The 23,017-nt window shown below is 42.5% G+C and overlaps 3 protein-coding genes across 16 annotated transcripts in view; 1 reads left to right on the forward strand and 2 right to left on the reverse strand.

The window, feature by feature from the left end:
• Positions 1-416: 416 nt before the first annotated feature.
• On the reverse strand, positions 417-12,427 carry snx1a (sorting nexin 1a). The gene is made up of 14 exons (XM_086028064.1): positions 11,967-12,427; positions 9,281-10,172; positions 8,462-8,625; positions 8,213-8,297; positions 8,074-8,117; positions 7,754-7,974; positions 6,966-7,041; positions 6,700-6,813; positions 6,210-6,303; positions 5,125-5,330; positions 4,407-4,550; positions 4,240-4,320; positions 4,052-4,123; positions 417-3,702 (listed from the first exon to the last, which is right to left on the reverse strand). The coding sequence occupies exons 1-14, from the start codon at positions 12,069-12,071 to the stop codon at positions 3,652-3,654; spliced, it is 2,349 nt and encodes a 782-aa protein (XP_085884190.1). The 5' UTR covers positions 12,072-12,427; the 3' UTR covers positions 417-3,651.
• Positions 11,941-20,278, forward strand: sv2 (synaptic vesicle glycoprotein 2). 2 transcript variants are annotated; one of them, XM_086028068.1, is made up of 13 exons: positions 11,945-12,822; positions 13,786-13,884; positions 14,485-14,646; positions 14,718-14,880; positions 15,624-15,745; positions 15,834-15,997; positions 16,506-16,586; positions 17,032-17,121; positions 17,230-17,318; positions 17,405-17,532; positions 18,321-18,416; positions 18,519-18,678; positions 19,534-20,278. In XM_086028068.1, the coding sequence occupies exons 1-13, from the start codon at positions 12,738-12,740 to the stop codon at positions 19,715-19,717; spliced, it is 1,623 nt and encodes a 540-aa protein (XP_085884194.1). In that variant the 5' UTR covers positions 11,945-12,737; the 3' UTR covers positions 19,718-20,278. The 2 variants fall into 2 exon arrangements, with proteins under 2 accessions (XP_085884193.1, XP_085884194.1); XM_086028067.1 differs by having other exon boundaries at positions 11,941-12,822; positions 18,321-18,678.
• Positions 20,275-23,017, reverse strand: part of ap3b2 (adaptor related protein complex 3 subunit beta 2) — a 34,978-nt gene continuing 32,235 nt past the window's right edge. For 10 of the 13 annotated variants that reach the window (XM_086028053.1, XM_086028057.1, XM_086028056.1 and 7 more), the window contains one exon: positions 20,275-22,625. In XM_086028053.1, coding sequence (XP_085884179.1) covers positions 22,433-22,625 — 193 coding nt within the window. In that variant the 3' untranslated portion in view covers positions 20,275-22,432. The remainder of the gene's footprint in view (positions 22,626-23,017) is intronic. The other 3 variants (XM_086028058.1, XM_086028059.1, XM_086028049.1) reach the window with 1 other exon arrangement.

A 23,017-nucleotide genomic window follows, 5' to 3' on the forward strand; every position in this document is an offset into this window, starting at 1 on the left:
TAAAAAGTTCTTTTAAAAAAAATATACATTTTGTAACATTTTAATTTGTGTTACAAAAAAAAAGGGACATTTTCACTCAAAAATAGTCAGATGCCTTGTAACATTCAAACTTATTTTGAAATCACAACTTTTTTTTTTTTACATTTTGAAAAAAAATGTACACGTGTGACTTCTTGAAACTTTTGGTCCATTTTTATTTTCCTTTCTAAGAAATTGCATGCCCTCACTATTATCACACTTCCTAACATTTCGACGCAGGCTGGCTTTAATCTTTTTCAAATATTGAGATTTTTTTGGGTGAAATATTAATAACAATAATCATGTCAGTGACTTCGGGTATGCCAACAATGAAGTAATAACTAACAATTACCTACCTAACAGCAAGAAAGAAAGAAAAAAACAACACAGGAGCCACGTTAATGAAATATCCAAGTGTAAACAGTGCAGCTTTTATTTAATTTCTTCTCCAAGTAAATTTCATGACACAGGTGCACATTGGTGACTTTTTTTTTTTCTTGGTACAGTGATACAATATCACATTTCATTCAGCGCCGGCCTCTGTGAAAAATTGGTATGATTTAAACTAACGTGAATGCTCTTTAAAGAAGCGCGTAGCATTTGCCAGCTCGTCAAATGTGAAAATTAAAGCTGTGAAACACTTTCTTCATTTGACTTCATGACTTAGCGCCCGACTTAATTTGACCATAGATGAGACTTAGAAAATAACATTGAGGGAAAAAAAAAAATATATATATAAATATATATATGTGACTATCGATACGTTTCTTTATATATATTTAGTGTCAGGCTGTTGGATATTAGCTGTAACATACATTTGATTGTACAGCATGTTTCCCTTTAATTAATAGTATGTCAAACCACTGACAGTGGTTTTAAATGGACCAAAAAAAAAAAAAATGCTTGTTTGACGTTGGACCTAAAGTCATGTTTGTTCTACTGTCCAAAAGTACGGAGGAATATTTGGGCCACAATGAGCCTTACAAAAATAAAAAGGGCAGGTATGAGCATCATCATAATGTCATATTCTGACAATAAAGTCAACAAGAGGGGAAAAAAGAAATCAACAGACCAAGGTATATAAAATAAAGAAATAAAGACAGCATTTGACAAGAAAACTTATACAATATGTTTTACGATAAGTACTTTTACAAGTTTTTTTTGTTTTTATTTCTAAATGTATAATATATGAGTTAATTTCTAATTTCCATTTTTTGCGGGTGCAATATATATATATATATATATATATCATAATATATATATATATATATCATAATATATATATATATATATATCATAATATATATATATATATATATCATAATATATATATATATATCATAATATATATATATCATAATATATATATATATATATAAATATCATAATATATATATATCATAATATATATATATATATCATAATATATCTAATAATAATAAGGGTTTATAAAATTTTTTTTAACGTAATCAACCACTAACATTTGTAACAATTACTTTTTGTTGCAAATTTTGGTAAGACGAATCAGATTTTTGATTGCATCTGACGAAAGGGAAGAACAAAGGAAAATATGCACACACACAAAAACAAAAAAAAAACAAAAAAAGAAAAATGTTCTTTGTTCGTAATATTTGCAACTAGCAAGTAATGGGAACTTCACAACAACAAAAATTATATTTTACTAAGTGAAATTTTATTGGCTTTGTTGTGAATCAGTAACTTTGAATGTTTTTTTTCCACTTTGTACGGTAAAAAAAAATTAAAAAAAAAACAGTAATTCAAAAAACTTGTTCGTTTGTAACGTTTGCTGCTAGGACAGTATGGTAAATTCAAAACTAAGAACTAAAAACAAATAACACATTATGATCCTTTTTTTTTTTTTCAATTATGCAATTTCTATTTTTTGGTGCGAGTTAACTTGTGACTTTCGTAGCGTTCATTTCGTCGTAACCAGTAATGTTCATAACAATCTTTTGCAACGCTTATGTTTTAGTGTATAAAGCATGAAAAAAAAAAAGTGGACTTTTTTCCCGGCGTTTTTGCTTGCTAGCAAAGCAGGTGGAATTCACAGGGTGGGGAAAAACGACGCAAACTTTACGATCAATGAGTCAAATTGTAATGACGAGTGAAAAAATGTTACTTTTGTTGCGTCGTCAACCAGTAATGGCCAGAAAAATTCTTTGCAACTAACTTTGTCCGAAACGTTCGCCATTAGCAAGCATGTAAAATTCCCAGACCCCCTTCATGCAAATTTTACCGTCAACGAGTCAAGTTTTGTGGGTAAAAATTTGCCCCAGCAACCAGTAATTTTCATAAGAATTCTTTGCAACTCTCAACGATGGATCGAATTTCCTTTGTTTCTGCGTAATGCAAATGATCGAAATTCCATGAATTGTCACGGTTCGTTTGTAAGATTTTGCAAATTTCATGCGAAGTCAAGTTGCACTTTCAATGTTTTGTGGATGAAGCAATTACTTTGGTTGGATCATCAACCAGGAACGTTTGTAACAATCCTTCGAGACTCCTACACTTTTTTTCATTGGTTTTCGTCTAACGTGAACAATAGAACAATGCATAAAAATCGTGTGCAATCGTTTATTTGTAAGGTTTTCAGGATTGCCGCTTAGCAAAGCGGGTGAAATTTATGGGATTTTTTTATTTTTTATTTTACAATAAATTAATTAAATGGTCAATTCCATTTTTTGGAAGTTAAATTGTGACTTTTGGGGGTTTGTTTCATCATGAACCAGTTAGTAGCAAATTTTGGGGGGGGTTTTAGTCCAATCGTAATAATAGAAGAAATGCAGAGAAAGTGTGTGCATTTTCTTTGCTTTGTTTGTGGGTAAGATTAGCTGCTAGCAAAGCAAACAAAAATAAAAATACATGATGGACGTAAACTTTACGATCGTTTGTCATTTCCATTTCTTCGCTGGTCGGGTTTGTTTGCGTGACCAACGGGTAATCTTCGTGCATCGATCGTACATTTTGCAAGACTTTGAATCCGATTTTTGTGTCATCTAAATACTCCTTCGTACAGTAGATGAGAAGCAAAGAAATGCGCGACCCAAAGCAAATTTCGTCACGGGTAACGTTGGCCTAAAGCGTGTCGTGGCGCCCGCCCGCTCCTTTTTGAAGGCACAGATATGTGAAATCATTTTGATTGATTTCTTTTGATACGTAAGTGACGTCAAACGTACGATGCGACTTTTCACATCCGCGCGCGCGATCTAATGCCCCTTCCCCCCCCCATCTCAGCATTAACACGTTTAACCAAACGATTTTTTTTTTTTTTTTTTTTTTCTTTTTAAATCCAAACATCATTTTGGCTTTATCCCTTTTTGAGTCGTTTAGCCCGAGGGCTACTTTCTTCCGGATGCGCCGTAAACAACAAACGCCTCGGAAACCGGTGTTCTATATGAAAATAAGGTTACATGATGAGAAAATGTACGGTTCAAAAGAGCTAAGAGATTGATTGGAAAGCAAGAAGCGGGTTTGATTGTAAACTCTCTTTTACCACGGCGTGCACACGTTCTTTGTTGGTTTTAAAGGCAGGAGGTCAAGTGTGAGCCGAAAGTAAGGAAAAAAACGAAAAAAAAAAAGAAGAAAAAGACAAAAGGAGAGTAGCGCCCCCACTCAGGCGATGGCTTTCGCTTCGGGTAAGAAGGCCTCCCAGTACTTGATCAGCTGGACAGACACACACACACACAGATTACACCAACTGGACTTGACAAGGCAAAACCAAAACGAGTACGAATCATGGCCACGTCGTAGGGAGGGCATACAGGTAGATACGTGGATGCTATATCCAGCGACATTATGAGTTGTTATGACGTCATTCACAGGAGGAAAAGACAACAACAACAAAAAAAAATGCTATTTAACAATGACAAAAATATACATAAGGAGAGCATACAGTCATTTGTGAGTTCGCTTCAAAGGATTCAACTGTTTTCCTTGAGAGGAGCGGAATTGCCCACCCGCGCAAGATGAGCCTCATTTTCAATTGCCACGTTTGACCACCCCATCAACTCACCTGCTGCTGAGACTTGAGCAGACTCTCCAGATATTTGACGATCTGTCTTTTGAAGTTCCTGGCTTTTTCTTTCTGTTTGGAGAAGAGAAAAAGGGGTGGGGGTGGGCGGGGTCAAGTTGACTGCGGATGAAGAACGTGTAACGTGTCGCTTCACTTGGCCGGTGTGACGGGAGTCAAAACGCGAGCACCTCAAATCGCAGCACTTCCTTGCGCACGGTGGCCGACACCCTGTCAAAGTCTCGCTCGAACTGCGTCACTTTGGCCTCCCACTGGCGACCACAAGAGAGGCGCGCGTTCAAGCGGCGCGGCTCGCTCGCCTTTTCACTTTCAAGTGGGGAACAGCGCGTGGTCGTACCTCTGCGATCTCCTCTTTGGCCAGCTGCAGCTTGTCGGGCTTGTTGGCCCACTGGAGTTTGGCCTCGGCCTCGCGCTTCTTCTGCAGCACGCTCTGCGCGTCCTGCCAGCGCTGCCACGCCTTCATGCGGTGGTCGAACGAGCCCTGCACGTTGGAACAGCTTCAGTCTACGCGCGGGGGAGTGCACGCGGGCACCTGGAGGCCATGCGCGCATATTGAGTGGTAAGAGTGGTCTTGGCAAAAGTCACAGGGGTTAAAAAAAAAAAAAAAAAAACAACAAAAAAATAAAAAACAACAAAAAAAAAAAAGACGTTTCATATAGAAAACGGTTGCAAGTTGTAGGGAGGGCATGCAGGCACCTGGAGGCCATGCGCACATACTGAGTTGTAAGAGTGGTCTTGACAAAAGTCACAGAATTTAAAAAAAAAAAAAAAAGGTTTTATGGTTGAATTTATAAAATGGTTACACGTTTTAAAGAGTCCATACGGAAGTTTGTAAACAAATCCTGTGGCATTAAGCAAAGTTGTATTATATTGTATGCACTCCCTACAAGTTTCCTTGATTAAAATGACGCAATAATTACAGTTATGAGTCTTTTTTTTTTTTTTTTGTCCAAATAGTTTCATAGTTGTATTCTATGATTTGCAGCCCTATCATTGGTATCTTTGCAATTCTAGTGAAAGGTGTCCTTTGCGGAGTTTGTGCCGGCCCGACGTACCCTGACGGCACCGAGCAGTCGGATGAAATCGGCGATGAGCTCGGCGAAGCCGAAGGCGTCGTTGGCCGCCTGCTGCTGGTGCAGCTGCTCCATCTTGTCCTCCACCTCGGCCAACTGCGAGAGGGCCCGGGACAGCGCCGTGTTGTCCTCGGCGCTGCCGAGCATGGCGGCGCTCTTGGCGAAGCTCGCAGTGTTCATGGAAAGCTCTGGCGATGGCAGATGTGGGGGGGGTTAGAGACGGTTTTGGGGTTAGAGTTGGGACTTTTCATAGTTTCTATTTTGACAGTTCTTATAGCAAATGTGTTATTCGTTTGTTTTGTTTTTTTAAATGCTTTGTTTGGCTTTTATTAGTTTTAGTGTGTATTTAAGTTGTTGAGTTTTTGGTTTTTAAATATATAAGGTGTTTGTTGATTGATATGGTGGGGAAAAAAAAAAAATTCTCAAATCCAATTCTTGAATTCTCCATTTTTTTTTAGTTTTATTTCTTTAAAATCAGAGATGCAATTAAACGTTTCTAGGTTTTTTTTCGCGCTGATTCTGCCCACGTTTTTTCTCTATCACATCAGGTTTTCAGAATAATAATATAGTAACAAAAACAAAATGTGTAATATAATAATCCATATTGCGCAAGCTTTTTATTGGTCAAATTTAAAGTGGAAGCCAACCCAAACATTTTTTTTCAATAATATGTTCTAAGTGACTCCAATAGCCTAAACGCAGCATTCTGAAAAATATTGCGTTGGTGTAATATGAGTACAGCAGCAAAATCCATTTTTTGCCATCTCAGGGGGCGGCCATTTTGTCATTTAGTATTTTTTTTAAAAAGCATTTTCACTTTGATTTGATTTCATCCACCAAAATGTTTTGCTTCAATTTCAGCTTTGGTTATGTTGTCAGTTTTGGTGAACTATACAATAACCTTGCTTCCCGGTGGCAAAAACCGGCGCAATCTCAGACGGCACGACTAGCAAACCCGGTTAGCGGCGGCCGACGTCTTTTCCGCCACCCTGGCGCCGACTGTTTCCAAACGTTAGGAAAAGGTCCGTCAGAAGCCTTTTGGCCGGGCGGGACGCGGCGTCCGTTACCTTTCCTGTGGAGGACCAGCGACTCCACCAGCGCGTGGAGCTTCCTGAACTGCTGGTCTGCAGACTCCACCTCCTGCAGCTTCTCCTCAAACCACTGCGGCATAAAAACATAATGGTGAGGTGGAGCCAACGCGTCGCTGTCCGCTGACTGGTGGACAGAATTGGAATAACGTCGGCGAATAAACATTTTTTTTAGCGTTGACTCATTCACTGCCATTGACGAATTTATTTGTCTTTTCAGAGTCCAGCTGTGAAGTCCTAGAATATATTTACATTTTTTAATTTTTTTCAATCATTAGGGGAAAAGAGGGTCTGAAAATACCCGGCAGTGAATGAGTTTTAAAAAATATAAAATAAATAAATAAATAAAAAAAAGGGGGTTAGGTATGTAGTATGCAAAGTGCGATGACGACATGTACCGTAGTATCGGTGGGCACTGATTGCGCGCGGGCCGGGCGAAGACGCGCGAGTACGCGGCGTCGCAACTCACCACGTCCGACTCGTTCATCTTGATGGTCATCTTGCTGACGGCGTCCGTCGCCTTGTTGATCATTTTCAGGAAGCCGGCGCCGCTCAGAGCCTGCGTGCTCACAGCTCGGGGCAACTGAACACACACACACACACACACACACACACACACACAAACGCGCAGGCGACCAGTTGGGAGGGAAGCCTCTTGGCACCGCACTCGCAAAAAAAGTCGCTTTTGGGGGTGGGGAGTTCAAATGAGGCAGAAGAGCCAAAAGTTGTTCTTACTTCGTCTCTCTCCAGGAACTCTCGCACGTCGGGGTCTTGCAGGAGCGAAGGGTGAGTGACCACCCGCTGAAGGTACCTGTTCAAACCAGGAGGGGAGGCGTCAAGGATGGCGGGAAAATCCCCCCCCCCCCCCCCCCCCAAAAAAATGTGCATTCAAACTTCATGTTAACTAAACATCAACAATTAAAATGAGCGGGTGTATTTACTTTTAGTAAGAAATGTTGATTCATGTACATTTTTCCCTTTTTTAGAAAAAAAAATAATAATTGTGTTGGTGAAGGGAGGTTTCTACTTCCTGTTTTCACCCGACTCTCGCACACTTTACAAAAACTCTTTTTGCGTATTTGGCAGCCGGTCCCATTCAATAAACACCGACTGTAAAAGCATCAGTAAGTGCGGCGCTCTTATTTAGCGAGGTTACTCGAGTTCACAAATTGAATTTCTCTCTTGCTTGCCTATACATGTAAATGATGAACTATCTATGGCATCTAATTTAGCGTTGAGCGTCAGCTGACAGATGAAAAGCAACCGGGTTGTTCACCTACTTGTTATTTCCCCAAATAAATATCATTTATTGAGTTGTTTTTTTTTTAACACCATACTTACCGTGACCTTAAAACGAAAGTAAAATGAAGCATTTTTGGAAAGAAAAAAAAAATTAAATAAAACTAACATTTTCGCTCACAAAACTAATTTGACTAATTTAACTTGAAACACGGCAAATGTCTTGAAATCTGTGAAGAGGAAGGTCTTGGGGTCAAGGTTTGGGCGGTTGCTACACGCCTCACCTCTCCAGGGCGCCTCTTCTTCTCTCGACAAAGTCGGCGGACGACGAGTCCTCCTTCCCCACCTTCACCTTGGTCATCCCCAGGATGCTCTTCTCCGGCGGCGGGGGCACGATGAAGCCGTTCGGCCCGTGCTTCTCGGAGAGCTTCTCGTACAGGCCCAGGAAGTCGCTGAAGCGTCGGCGCACCGTGAACGTCTTGTTGCGGAACATGGACAGCGTGGTCTGAAAGAACGTTGTTGTTGTTTTTTTTTTTTTTTTCTTTAACCCTTCAATTGCACGGCAACAAGAAAAAGTGTGCCACTCGAGCAAAACTGCCTTTACCTGCGTGGACACTTTGTAGGCCATGTAGGCGGTCATTCCATCCCCTGGACACCGATCGAAACGGCAACATTCACAAGACGTCGGAATTGGATTTCGCGGGGTCATGCTGGCTTCTTACGGCCACTGGAAGAAATCTCACCTATTTTTTCTGGGTCGGTAATAGACACGGTGATGTCAAATTTGTCTTCCAGCTCCGACTCTTCCTCCTCTTCTTCTTCTTCCAGCTGCAATATGTGATGAGGAGACGGCGGAACGTCACACGTTTTTTCTGGGTTTTTTTTTTTTGCTATGCTAATAAATTCACACGGCTGTGAAGTGTTGAACTGGATCGACGCTATCGCAAGCACAGCCATGGTGACCTGCGTGAACAGCTGGCCGGGTCACTTACTTCCTCCACCGCAGCCGGCGGCGGCGGCGGCTTGGCCGCGCTGGCGGCGCTCGAGGTGGGGGGAGCCGACGTGGGAGGTTTGACGCCGGCGGCGGAGGCGTCAGCGGAGGCGGCCTTCTTCCTTTCGCTCTGCGGACTGTCCAGAGAGAGCTCCACTGTGGCTTCTGCGCGAAGAGGCGATGCAAAGGCGTCAACGTGTGTGGCCCTCTTGCGCCCCCGCCCCCTACCAAGTGGACTTTTTTGAGGCCCGCTGCCAATTGCAGTCTTAGGCAGAATTCCCTGCAGTGTTTGTTTACCTTTACAAACAGAGTTGCTGTTGTAAAGTTGAACTTGACAACAACAAAGTAAAAAAAGCATGTACTGTATATTCCGGACTGCGAGTCGTTACTTTTTTGAATCGTGAGGCTTATAATGCGACAGAGTTTATTTTCTGATTTATACTGATGAGTTTTGAGCCGCCGTGTGATTTCCCCATTGTCTGGTCACACCTGGCCTATGAAATGATCAAGCACGTGACAGCGGGGGAGCGAGTGCCATAAATACAGCCATCTCTGCGGTGCAGCGTTTTATTTTGCTGGCGATTCCACCGTTTCTGGCAACGGGCGACGTGCGCTAGCCGGCAGGGGGGCAGCAACATCTCCCCCTGCGCCTCCCAAAAGGCTAACAAAAACGTCTCCAAGGGCTGCCCTGCTACGTGACGAACAAGGCCGAACAAGCTCGTCGGCCAATTTGCATCGCGTGACAACAAGAGCGGCTGGGAAAGGTCTGCCGCCTTTCAGGAAACCAATCGCTTTGTCGCAAGGAAACTGGAGGACCCACCTGCAAATATATCAGTGCTTTCTTCCACATGGACGCCGTTTGTCCTTTGAGTGGAGTTGCCGGGGGCGACGGCTTCCTCCGCGAAGATGTCGGTGCGGTTCCGCTCGAGCGGGGGCCCTCCTGCCGCTTTGCCGCCGCCACGGCTCGCCGACTTGTCCGCCAGAGGCTCGTCCTGCAGCCGAGCGGCGGCGGGCTTCTCCGTGGCGCCCAGCGGCTCGCCGAACAGATCCTCGTCGGGCTCGCCGAAGAGGCTCCTCTGAGGCGGCTTGGCGCCTTTGATCTGTCGCGGGTCAGCGAACAAGTCGCTGCCTTCGTCTTCGAACAGGTCCGCGGCGGCGGAGCTTTGCTTCTGGGCCGCAGCTGGTAGGGGATCGTCGAAGAGATCCGCCAGGGGGTCAACTATTTTGCTAGTCGGACGTGGTGCGAGATCTGCGGATGAACTGATATCAAAAAGCGGTGCGGTTTCTTTGACTTCCTGTTTTGCGTCGGCGAGCTCATCTAACCGACTTTCTCCCGCATCCCCTACCGCTACTTCCTGCGGCTGCGGTTCAGTTTCGCTTCCCAGTATGTCAACAAAATCATCGTTGAGAGGGTCGTCGCCGGCTCTCTTTTCACCTCTGGAATCAACAGAGGCGGCCGGAGTCATCCAGTTGCCCGCCAGGTCGTCAAAGTCGTCGGAGGGCTCGCTGGGCGTTTTGGATTCCGAGCCGCTGCTGATGGGGTCGCTCGCGGCGTCGCCGGGAGGCGACATCAAAGCGTCGCTGGGCGTTTTGGATCCCGAGCCGCTGCTGATGTGGTCACCCGTTGGGTCTGCCGCGGTGTCACTGGGAGGAGTCGCCAAATCGTCACTGGGCTGGCTGACCGACGGCGTTTCGCTAAGTGAGGAGTTGCTCTGGAAGCAAAGAAGAGACAGCTTCATGTGCTCAGCATGTGCAGCGGCTGGACAGTAGTGCATTTCTGAAAAAAAATGTCAAATAAGTTGTAGGGTTTTTTTTGGTGTTTTTTTTAATCTCGTTTGCAATTGGTCCAGATCGCTGCTGCTCCACTTCTAACAGAAACACATTTCTCCCTTACTTGGCTCTAAATAGATTGCAGAATTCCGTCGAAAATATTGTTTGCCAAAAACGCTCCGAATGGACTGACCTTTGTGCCCTTTGACAACCAGAAAGGTCTCAGGGGTCGGCTGACACATCACTTCTTGTTGTCTCAAGAGCAAGAATACACTCAGGGGAAGAAGAGCCCAACCCCGCTTCAAAAATGGAGCAGCTCCAACCCTGCTTTTGAGTTTAAATCTCGGACAGTTGGCAGGTTGTGATTTGATTTTGTGGTTCGACTGCCGTTTTTTAAGCATTGTTTTATGTCCTACTTGTGTTTCATGTAATTTATGCCGTATTGTTACTACTTAATGATGTGCAGAACTTGAGTACGCTTCATAAATAAATTGGATTGGCCTCACTAGCGTTTCATAAACTTTTCCTTTGCTCTTCTGTCACAGATCTCTCGTGACACATTCCTCCACTCGCCCCGCCCTGCCTGTACTTTTGTCTTCATCCCGCTTCCACTTGTCATTACTTTTGAACAAATCATCCCAAGTATTTGAAGTCCTGCACCTTCTCCACCTCTACTCCTTGTAACAGTGCCAACCTCAGCCCTATATGGGCCCTCCTCTTTTCCATCAAAGCTTTTCTCTATTGGGCTCACCATTTTCGTATGAGCCTTTTCCAAATGTTCCTGTTAACGGTGTTCTTTTCATCCGCTTCTTTCTCTTTTCGATAAGATGAAATACCGTCTTTCCATCTGCTTCTTGGTCAGCCTCATTTTAGAGTGACCTGAACTTTCATCTGCAGTTACTATGACAACCATCTCACCATCTTCATTTCCATAATATCAAGGTTCCTTTCTTCTACTTTCTTGAGTGCTGCTGCTTCCAATTCATTAAGTCTGCTCTAATCACTTCTTTATGGGATTTTAATGAAACATTTAAGTGATTGTTAAAGTTGTAATCACTTTCAAATGATGTCCAGGACATATCAAGGGATCTCGTAGTTAAAAAAAAAAAAAAAAAAAAAAGCAAGCTGGCACATTTGCTGTGTGTTCTGCGTAAAGTTGCTGAGTTTGCCTTTTCCCAAATTGCTCTTTTTCCCTTTTGAACTTTGACTGAGGCGAAAACATCCGGGTTCCAACCACGTGACCGCCACCCGCTCACATGACAGGAGGTTGCCCTGCCTGCTGCATGGGCCACTTTTTCATCACCATTCAAATTTCAATCACTGCCAATTATTAGGACCACCGCTCATGCAGTGGAATTATAAGAACAACAACTCCAAAAATTATCAGCCACTTTCGAAATAAACGAAAATCAATCAGGCACAAAGTGGTTGTAGTTTGAACGTCTACTCGCAGCGCAAAGATCACAGGCAATTAAATTAGTTTTGGTGATGGAAAAAATAATCACGTTGCAGTTTACGTGAAAGTAAACATCGAGTAACGTAAAGCAACATTTGTCACTTTTGGGCAACCGTGTGGATGCGAGTGAAAACTTTTGCAAAGACAACAACGACGAAAAAGTGACGTCTGTTTTTGGGGTTTTTTTTTCACTCGCGCACTGCTATGGCTAACCGTCGGGGAGAGTTAGCCCGGTATGGGGAGGGAAAGAAGCGGCCTGTGGAGAAAGTTGGGACCGTACCACACTCATGAAGAGGTCGTCTCCGTCGTCTTCATCGCTGCCTCGGCCTGCGGCATCTCCAGCGTCGGGGAACGGAGGAGGACTTCGCTCCGAGCTGGTCGCCATCTTCAATTCGCTAATTTACAAACTTCACGCAAGCGCGCGGTTAGAAGAGACACGACAGTTGACCGGGACCGTGTGTGCTTTTTCGGCGGATAATGTTTACTCCTCCGCTGCCCATGCGAGCACACGCAACACGGCTGTGGAAAGTGACGCCTGGGGGACGCTGGAAGTGCTCCAAAGTGACAGGGAAGTCGGTAGTGGAGTGAGGGCGGAGGAGGAGGGGAAATGGGGGCGCGACGCCAATAAACCGCCGCTGTCACTTTACACTTCCTGGTTAGCTTAGCGAGCTAGCACGATAGCCCCCAGAACAGCCTGACTTCCTAGTTATGATGAACCCCCCCCTGGGTTCTAGGCAGGACACACCCCGCTACAATGCCATTGGTTTATGTTTTAGGCAGGAAAGACAGAACGCCTTAACTGGATGTAGCAGCCAATCATATTGCGACGGCGCGTGTCCGACCGCCAATCATATTGCATCAAGGCGTGTAGTAGTGGGATTGCTCACGAGCCCGCTAATCTCGCCAACTCGACAGCAAGCTAATACACGAGCGACCCAGTCACGGGACCAAGCGCTGTGGGTTGGACGAAAAAAAAAAAAAAAACAGACTCGGGCCAAATGAAGCGGTGTGGAGCAGCTTGTCTGACCGCCTAAATTTACCGAGTTTGGGGATGCCTGGTGTCAGTTCTACCGAAGATCGAGAACCACTTCTCACGGCAAAACGTCGGTTGACTGACGAGTCGGATTCCGATGAAGGTAAAAAACAAACAAAAAAAAAACGTCGAGCCTCTCCTCCATGTAGCTATAGAGCTTTTTAGATTTTGTACCATTTCAATGTTTCCATTCTCTTTATGGGTGGTGAAGATACCCAACACATGACAAACTAAAAGTTATCCACGTTCTGTAACCTAAACAAATGATTTCCATGGACGTTCGTTTTATTATTTTACTCACAGCAGATCAGCAAGGAATAACTATTTAAATACACGTTACATCACATCATTTTACTGTGTACATAAATGGCAACGCTCAGGTAAAATCCTCCAGCGTTTTATTTGATATTCCAAAATATGTTAATGATTATTTTCTCGGCCCGCCGTTTTGGTAATTATTAGTATCAGGAATTTGGAGTGACTGCTGATTTGCCGCAGGGATATGTCCGACGCGTCGTGAGCCAGTGTGGTTATGAAATTTAAGACCAAACCGCTCCGTCAGGATGCGAAATGTTAACATTGTCATTCATTCACATGCAGCAACCGGCTCACCAGACTCCTTCCTTCACTTCACAAGGACAATAATCTCGTAATGTTGCGATTTTAATCTAGAAAACGTGGAACTTTTTTTTGTCTGGAAAAACCTAATTGTCGTGATATTGCGACTTCATTTTTTGGGGGGGAAAAAATACTACTTTATCCTATTCTTATAAAAGTAATCTAAAAAAATATCCAACATTTTTTTTCTCTCAAAAATGCATGACTTTAATCTCTTTAAAAAGAACCACAGTTGAAACAAAGTGCAGTTCATCAATAAAAGTCAAACATAAGACTATTAGAAAATATACACGAATGAATAAAATACTCCTGTTTAATATAAACAATATACCTCTGTAAAAACGTAAAACCAGTCGGTTCTTTCTTTCTTTCTCTCTCTCTCTCTCTTTCTTTCTTTTTCTCTCTCTTTCTCTCTTTCTCTCTTTCTTTCGTCACCTCTTCCTTTCAGGTGAAACCTTGTTCGAGAGGAGAACGTTACTGGTGCCGCGCGATGCCGACGAGGAGGCGCTCACCAGATTGACATACGAGGAGGCAGTCGAGGCAGCAGGTAATTAAAAATGGGACGCCATCTTGGAAAGACTACATCACAGGTGACGTCAGAGTCAAATAGAAACAATACAAACACGGTTTTCTTTTATGTCAAGAAACTGGCCTCTCAACTACATGTATCAGTTGTATCAATAGCGCAGTTAAAGGGGACGCAAATAACTTATTTTGATGGCTTGTATTGCTTTGAAAATGCCAAAAAAAAAAAGAGGCTTTTTTTTACAATTCAAAACAGTTGAAGCAGGAAGTGGTGCACGGCCATGTCAGCCAACACAAATAACAAATACGCCGCGTCCACAACTTTGACCGAGCAATCAAGTATGTGCCGGTTATCAAGCGCAAAAGCTGTTAGCTGACTTTGGCGTGATAGCAGGGGAGTCGCACCCGTTGCGAGTGTTTCTGGATGATAGTTCCTCGGTCGGCACGATAGTGTTTCACATAGCGGAGTGCAGACTTCAGCCAAGCGGCTCTGGATTTTCGCTGGACCTCAGAGCCGTGAGTCAGTCATTATCCACTGGGGCTAAACAATTTTGAAAAATTATTTTCATTTTCATTTCATTGTTTTTTTTTTTTTTGTTAAAGTTGCACTTCCCGTTTTCAGGCTTCGGCTGTTTCCACTGGCTGCTGCTGCTGGTTTGCGGCTGGGCCAACGCCAGCGACGCCGTGGAGATCGTCTGCGTGTCCTTCCTGCTGCCCACCGCCCGCTGCGACCTCCTGCTCAGCTCCTCCGACATGGGCCTGCTCACCGCCTCCGTTTTCCTCGGTCGGACCTTCTTCGGGTCAAGTATGTTGCGTTCGGAACGATGAGTCACGTGCCCGCGTCGTCCCCGCCAGGCATGATGGTGGGCGGCTACGTGTGGGGATTTTTGGCCGACCGCAGGGGGCGCCGCAGCGTGTTGGTGGTCTCCCTGTCCGTCAACGGCCTGTTCGGAGGCCTGGCCGGCGCGGCGCCGTGGTTCTGGCTCTTCCTGCTGCTCAGGTTCATCAGCGGCGTGGGGTGAGCGCACCGGAGACATAAATACGGCATTGCTTAGTCACGACGCGTTGGATTCGTGAGATGTTTGCGTGATTTCATTGTTTGACTTACATTTGACAGGCCGATATGCAGCTCACGAATTTTGGTAGCCCGTTTATGTCAAAATGCATCGGTCTTGTGAATTAGCCCTAAAAATGTCCGTGAGTGTGACGGAATTCCAAATGACATCCAAGTCAGAGCCTAACAATGCCCCGTTTTTTTTTTTTGTTGTTTTTTTTTTTTAGGGCTGTCAAAGAGTTAACTATGGAGATTAATTTAAATTTGATAATGCATTAAAAAAAAAATGAACTGAGTTTTATTTACTTCCTGTGGAAGTTGACCTGTGCTCACTTTGCAGCCAAACTTAGAGGAAAGTAACTGTCGCAATTTTTGCATAGTTTTACTTTAAAAAAGTTGCTCGCCAGTTCATTGGAGAAATCCAAAATAATATTTTAGTTGCATGTCTTTGGTGTATCGTTAACAGGAAAACAATCATATTCAAGGATCAAAGAAAGCTATTAGAGCAGTCTTTGAATCCAGATATACTTTAAAAAAAATTCCACATTAATTCCAAGATTTTACTCAAGTAAATACCAGTTCCAAGCTCCGTCTAAAATTGTCGTTGAAAAACACGATTAATCGCGATTAATTCGTTAAAAAAAAATTGCAATCGCTTGACGGCACTATTTGTATTTTTTCCTTTCTCCCAACTTGACTTTCTCCAGGGTTGGCGGGTCCATTCCCGTCATCTTCTCCTACTTCTCAGAATTTATGCCCCGACTGAAGCGAGGTATGATGATTAGCGCTCTGGCCACCTTCTGGATGGCGGGGAACATTCTGGCTGCAGGTGACAAGACGCCACACAACAACTACAACATTTATTTGATTTTTTTTTTTTTTGGTGACACTCACGCCAAGTTGTGCGCGCAAAAAAGGCCTGGCCTGGTTGGTGATCCCCAGAACCTGGATGCACGCTTCCGTGGGCCGACTGGACTTTCAGAGCTGGCGAGTGTTTGTGGTGCTCTGCTCCGTCCCCAGCGTCACATCGGCGCTCATCTTCAAGTTACTCATGCCCGAGAGCCCCAAGTTCCTCATGGAGGTATCTGCGAAAAAAAAAAAAAAAAAAAAAAAAAAAAGAGCCACACGGGATGCTGATTGACTGTGTTTTGTTTGCTCCACTTTTTCAATAAATAATGGATCTGCTTTTTTAGAATCGATTACCCTATCGATTATTCCATCGATTACTCGAGTAATCATGACTAAGTGTGTGTCCGTCCAACATTTGGTGCATTGTACAAATGTATCTGTACCGCAGTATGGACAATTGATTTTGAATTCTTTGTTTTATTTAAAAAGCAAAATCAATTTTTATTTGTGAGCCTGTAAAATCTTCTGGAAGTGAAATAGTACCGACGAAAGAAAGAGTACTTGTACATATTGCCCAAACTGAATATGCAAGCTCTATTTTTTTTATTTTGTCCTTGAAAGGAAAATAAAAAAAGATATCACTTAAGTACGTAGATTATAAAATGAATCGAATTGATTCTGCAGTCTTGCAAGGACGTGGTTAAAAATCTGTCGTGATTTTTAATTTTTTTTTTTTGCAGGCCGGCCGAGAGCGAGAGGCCATCCACGTCTTCCGCCAAATATTCCGACTGAACATGCGTGGGAAAGGAGCGTCGTTCCCAGTAAGTAGACGGTGCCGTCCGTGCAAAAGAGCCAAAGGCTCACTTCAGATTTGTTCGATTTTCATTTATTTGAACTGTTTGTGTTTGAAATTCAGTTAGTTTTAAATTTTGGTCAAGTTTGGTCATTTTCTTTTTTTTTTTCTCTCTTTCGGAAAATGCTTCAATTTGTTTTGGATAATATTAGTTTTAGTATTTGTTTTAGTTTTTTACTTTTTTTTTTAATATATAGACGTTGTCAAGTGCAGGGTAGTTAAAAAAAATGTCACCAAGTATTGTGCAATAAATGAAACTACAATCCGTGAAGTATAATAACCTTGGTACAGTGGAAATCTTCTGTTACGGCGTTTTTTTTTTTTTTTGTGTGCCAATTACGTGGCACCTTTGCACAAAACCAGGCTGCGCTTTATTGTGTCAAAAGGCGACACACTTCCATTTGCTTTTGAAGGAGTTTTCGTTGAACGTGAACGTCACGCAAGGAGCCCACGAGACGGAGACTCGACAGCCGCGTGGACGACTTGCCGCTCTTGTGAAAAAGGTCAGCAAGACGGGAGACTCAAAGTGCAATCAACGAAAACATTGCTGACACCTCAGGTGAAATGTTAGCGCGTATTTGAAGTGTTTCGGTGTCACGGCCACACAACAGGCCCTGATGCCCGTCCGGCTGATCTTTGACGGGCAGCTGAAATCCCGAAGCGTCGTGCTGCTCATCGTTTTCTACTGCATTTCCTTCGGGTAAGACGGCCGTCGAAATTGCGCTCGTCCTGGAAGCGTCGCGCGACCCGGCGCCGACGTGACGCCGACGTGACCTGTGTGCGTAGCTTCTACGGGCTGTGGATGTGGTTCCCCGAGCTGTTTTCCCGCATGGAGGCCGGCAGCTCCCCGTGCGCCAACGCCTCGGCGCCGTCGCAACAGCACAACGGCAGCTGCTACCCAGTCAAGACCGTCGGTGCGTAATTGCCACGTGACGTCCGTACGCGCTTGTCCGGGCGCTTCAACGGGTACAGCCGTGCTTCGCCGGTCGCGGTCAAGATTGTTGGAGGAAAGTAACTAAAACGGGGAAAAGAAAAAAAAACATTTTCATTCATGAAATAAAATAAAAACGAGAGAGCTGTTTCTTAAAAATAGCTGTCATTTGGCAATTCATTTCATAAATTTCATACATGAGCTACAAATACACCACGTATAAGAAAAGCTAGAATGAATACTAAGACTATTCAACTAAATCGAAGCAATTTTGAGAATGATTAAAAAAAAAAAAAAAAAAACTCACAAAGCAGCTGTAAAAGCCCATTAAAAGTAAACGGAATTTTAAATTATTAAATAAAAACTATCGGCAAAGAAAAATCCCAAACTAATATAACACCGGCTGCTGTCGGCAAAATTTTTTGCAATAAATTATGTCTACCGATAAAACAAACATAATGAAGCAATTAGTTGTCCCTGCTTTGGCTTCGGGCCAATTAAAAAGCCTTGATATGATTGTGACGCGTCATCAAATTATTATTATTTGGGGAGAAAAAAAGGTATAATCCAACAGAAATAAATTGCAATTTTTTGAGAACTTGGGTCGATCTTTTTTCCTAAAATATAGTCCCATTTTCGGAGAGAATAAAAGAATCTTGTCCAGATTCCTTTGAGAAGCCCCGCAGTACACCGAAGTCCGGTCCCATGCTAAGTAAAGCTTTGTTTTTGAAACGTGAGAGGTCTTCACTTGGCACGCCTTTTCATCGCCAGTGTACAAGGAGGGCTTCTTCATCGCCGCCGCCAACCTTCCCGGCAACATCTTCACCATCCTGGTGATGGACAACGTCGGGGGGAAGCTGCTCCTCTGTGAGGAAGGCCACGCCTCACATTTGTCGGCCGCCCGGACGTCATTTGTCCCGATTTTTTTTTTTTTTTTTTGTGACGTTGTTCCCGTGTGTGTCTGGGCAGCCGTCAGCCTGCTGGTGTCCGGCCTGAGCGTGTTCTTCATCTACGTGGTGCAGACCAAAAGCCAAAGTCTGCTCTTGTCCTGCATGTTCAGCGCCGTTTCCGTCATCGCCTGGAACGCTCTGGACGTGGTGGGCACGGAGCTCTACCCCACGCAGCTACGGTACTTTGAGGGAGGCGTTTTTTTGTTGTTGTTGTTCTTTCCCACAATCGGGCGTCTATTTGAGGAAGGCCTTTCGTTGTCGAAAGTAGACGTTGCGCCCGACGACTAATTGGGACGTTGGGTCTATTTGAGGGAGGTGTTAAGTTCTCTTAAGTGGATGATACGTCCTCACTTCAGTTTGCCGCCCACTTGAGGGAGGCGTTTGGTTGTGCGGAGTGGATGACACGCCCAGAAACCAATTAGGATGGAGCATCTATATGAGGGAGGCATTCAGTTTTCTCAAGTGAGCAATGCGCCTGGTGACTAATTGAGACTTGGCGTCGATTTGAGGGAGGTGTTTAGTTGTCTTTGGGGAAGCCATTTAGTTGTCTGTATAAATATGATGCATTATTATTATTATTTTAAAGTGGTTGATGCACCTGGCGAGCAATGAAGATGCATTGTCTAATTGAGGGAGGAATTTAGTTCAATAGAAGAACAGATACTTGTGTCAAAAGACTGATTCAAGTGGAAGTACTGATTCAACTCCTGTACTTAATTTAGAAATAACGTGAAAGCGCATCCTTGGCACTGAACGAGTACAAAAAGTACAGGCTTCGAAATATACTTTACATTAGTAAAATGTTTTGGGTTTTTTTTAAACACGCCGACATCTCCAGAGGTTGAAAAAAAACCTGACGAGCCTATTTGGACAAAGTAAGGAGAAGAAAGTACAGATATTTGTCTTCAAATGTAGTGAGTGGATTCTTTTCCTTCAAAACGCCAACTAACTCGGATGACGACTTGTAACGTGAAAGCAAGCGTCTTTGCCCGCTCTTGCTCTGCCCTGATGCTCGTTGGTTCTTCTGGGTGCAGTTCGTCGGCGCTGGGCTTCTTCATGGGGGCGGGCCGGGTGGCGGCCATCATGGGGAACGTGGTCTTCGGCAACGTGCTGGACTCGGACTGCGCCGTGCCCATCCTGCTGGTGTCGCTCATGCTGGTGACGGGCGGCGTGTCGGCGCTCTTCCTCCCGCCCACCAAACAGATGGAGCTTGCCTGACCTTCGCCTTGTAAAATCGTATACACCACTCCTGTGACCTATAACCTGTACAGATTTTGCATATTCCACCCCTTTTTAATCTTAACAACGGCGTACTTTTACTATTCCCTTAAAAAAAATAACTCAACACACAGCCCTTATTGTCTGAACAAGCTGGCAACAAAAGTGTGTACACCCCGAGGTGAAAATTTCCAACTTGACATTTTCCATGTCCAAAAGTGCCAGAAAATGACGATAGCCAGACAAAATATTGACAATTTGGACCAGGCATTTTCACTTAGGGGTGTACTCACTTTTGTTGCCGGCTGTTTGGAAAATGATGACTGAGAGTTAAGCTGTACACTTTACGTTGTAGCAAAGTGTCATTTCTTTAATAATGTCCCCATTAAAAAAAATGAGAAGGGAGTACAGGACTCCATTTTTGTGAGATACTGTGTATATTTTTACATTACTCAGTAATGTCAATAGTCAAACGCTTTTTAATTCCGATTTTTTTTTTTAATGATGTATTTTGTGTATAGTTTTTCAATGCACATTGGAAAATAAAACATGATACCTGCATTTTTAAAATGATTTATTTCTCTAATAAATAGAATTCCAATAGTCAAGCAGCACACACAGCGGTTGTAATTGAAAGTAATAATACACACATCATCTCATTTGAAAGCATTGATTCGGAGACGATTCAGCATAATTTGTCAGAAGACAAGTGGTAAAATGCGATGAAAGGCAGGAAAGTAAGAAATAACAATTGGACGTAAACATTCCGATTCCCTGGTGATTCACGTTTTTTGTGACCCAACCCACCGCTTATTCATGTTTTACTTTTAAGGAGAGGGATTTTTTTTCCTTTTTTTTTTTTTTTACATGGCCATTATAGTAAGCATCAGTTATTTGCAGATTTTCACCATTCGTGGTTGGGGACGGTCCAAGTCCCCCAGGACTAGTGGGGGTCCACCGCGTGTCAATATTTGGAATAATCTACAAAAATTCAAAACACAATTTTGAGAACTGAAATTCTAATTGTATTTTCAAAATTTGATATATATAATATAAAAAAAATGTAAAGTAATTTTCACTTACCTATAACAGGATATTGTGCTCTATTATTTGGCAGAATGGTGGAATTTATACTAGAGATTTTAACAATACTGCGAGTAGATCAAAATGAATGAATGAAATGCATGTTTTACGATTCGTTATTTTTTTAAAAAAGACCAACATTAATTAAACTTTAAGACAAAATTGGGGGATTGTGCAGCATTTTTACTCATTACAGCAATACAGTATTTGGATGCTTTTACATTTTGCTTAGTTTCACTGACATTGATAATGAATGTACGTAGTAACTACATGATAAATCATTTTAAGACAAAATTGTGGGGGGGAAAAGTGACATGTTCACAGTTTTATTACACTTTAAGGCCCAAAGGGAGAACAACAAATATGCAATAACAACAACACAAGTCCAGTGTAAAAAAAAAAAAAAAAGGTAAAAATGACAAGATGAGCTGCTTGTATTCTACATACTGTATATATTTAACACACACATACTGTACATCCAGTAGCAGTGGAGCATACACCGCAACGTTTCAAATGGTTATCCCGGGTATTGTTGTGCTTTAACTGCAACAGAAGGATTGAAACAGTCATGCCACATTCAAATGAAAATGTCTTCTATGCGCCATTTTATTTCATCATCTACAATTTCAGAATAAATATATATATTTATATTTTTTCAAGAAACTGGCATGGTGTTCCCATCATGTCGTTTATGAGGCAGGTAGTTATGGAATTTGGTAAAAATCAACAACAACAACAAAAAGAACAATTAGTGGCTAACTTATGCAAATGAAATCAACAAAAATTACATCATATTTGATCATCCCAAAATGACTGAAGTAAATTTTTAAAGAAAAAAAGGTTCAAATGTTTTGTAAAGTGTTCATGCATTTCTTTTACTCAATTATTTGGAAGTACAAGCGGCTTTAGTAGAGATCATAAAAAAATATTTTTTTTATAACCAAATATTAATTGACAGAGTTTCTTTTTGAAGCCAAAATCAAAAATACATTTTTAAAAATCAATATTTAGAATTGATGTGTAATTTGGTAGAAACAGGTTTTAAATTAGATATAAATGAATGACTTAAATACAATTTATTCTACTAAAATTACAAATGTGATAACCAAATTTGTGTTGATTCCAAAAAATATTTCTCCAATATTTTTTAGTATGGAATTTGATGGAAATATAAAATAAATAAATAAATAAAGCAGCTAAAACTAATTACTAACCAAAAGGTTTCTCTTTAATTTGGTGGAAACTATTTGAAATTACCTCCAAAAAATAAATCCACCTAACATTAATAAACATAACCAAATATAGTTTGTTTTGAACAACAACGTTTCTCCAATATTTTTGAATTTTTGAATCTGGAATTTGGTAGAAACTACTAATACAGTATTGCTAAAAAAAAATTAAAAAAAATTTATAGCCAAATTTAAAAAAATGTCCCTCGAATGTTGTTTAATGTGGAAATTGGTGCCGAAAAAAACGGGTATGAAATTTTTTTTTTTTCGGGCAGGTGTGCAAAATAACGTAGCTATGAGTTGCTGTCATGTTCCCGTGAGCAGATGCGATTGTCACAAAGACGAGACGTTGCGAAGGAAATCCCACAAACATTTGGGAGACGGACGGCGGAGCGCGCGCACGTCACTGCGTGAGAGCCAGCAGGACGTCCTTGACCAGCATGGTGCCGATCACCATCTTGTCGCAGTTGAGCGTCAGCCGGGCGCCGCCGTCCTCCTCGGTGGCCACGGTGACCAGCACCAGGCTCCCGCCGCTCGCCGTCCTGCCGGCGAACCTGTGCACGGGAAGCGCAGGAGCGGAAAGACCAAGCACACGACTGAAGTCAAAGCCGAACAGAAGTGAAAGTGCCGAAGGTGGCAGAATGAAGGAAATGCGTGGCGTTATTTATTAAGCACAAAAAAAAAAAAAAAAAAAAAGGCAGTTCACTTCGAGTGAAGATGACCAAATAGTACGGAAGAGGATTAGGGCCGGTCGGGGGGAAAAAAAATAAGGTTGGTAAGATTCTCACTTTTATTTCAAAATTCAGACTTTATTCTCTGAATTCTGACTTAAAGTCATAAACTCAGAATTATGACTTAAAGTCATAAACTCAGAATTATGACTTTAAAGTCAACTGGGAATTTTGAAAAGTGAGAATAAAGTCAGAATTCAATTCTGACTTTAAAGAACAATTCTGACTTTAAAGTCAGAATTCTAAGAAAAAAAATC

This window comes from Filicampus tigris, chromosome 4, assembly GCF_054856515.1.
Source record: "Filicampus tigris isolate MCC_2025a chromosome 4, RoL_Ftig_1.0, whole genome shotgun sequence".
Lineage (NCBI taxonomy): Eukaryota > Metazoa > Chordata > Actinopteri > Syngnathiformes > Syngnathidae > Filicampus > Filicampus tigris.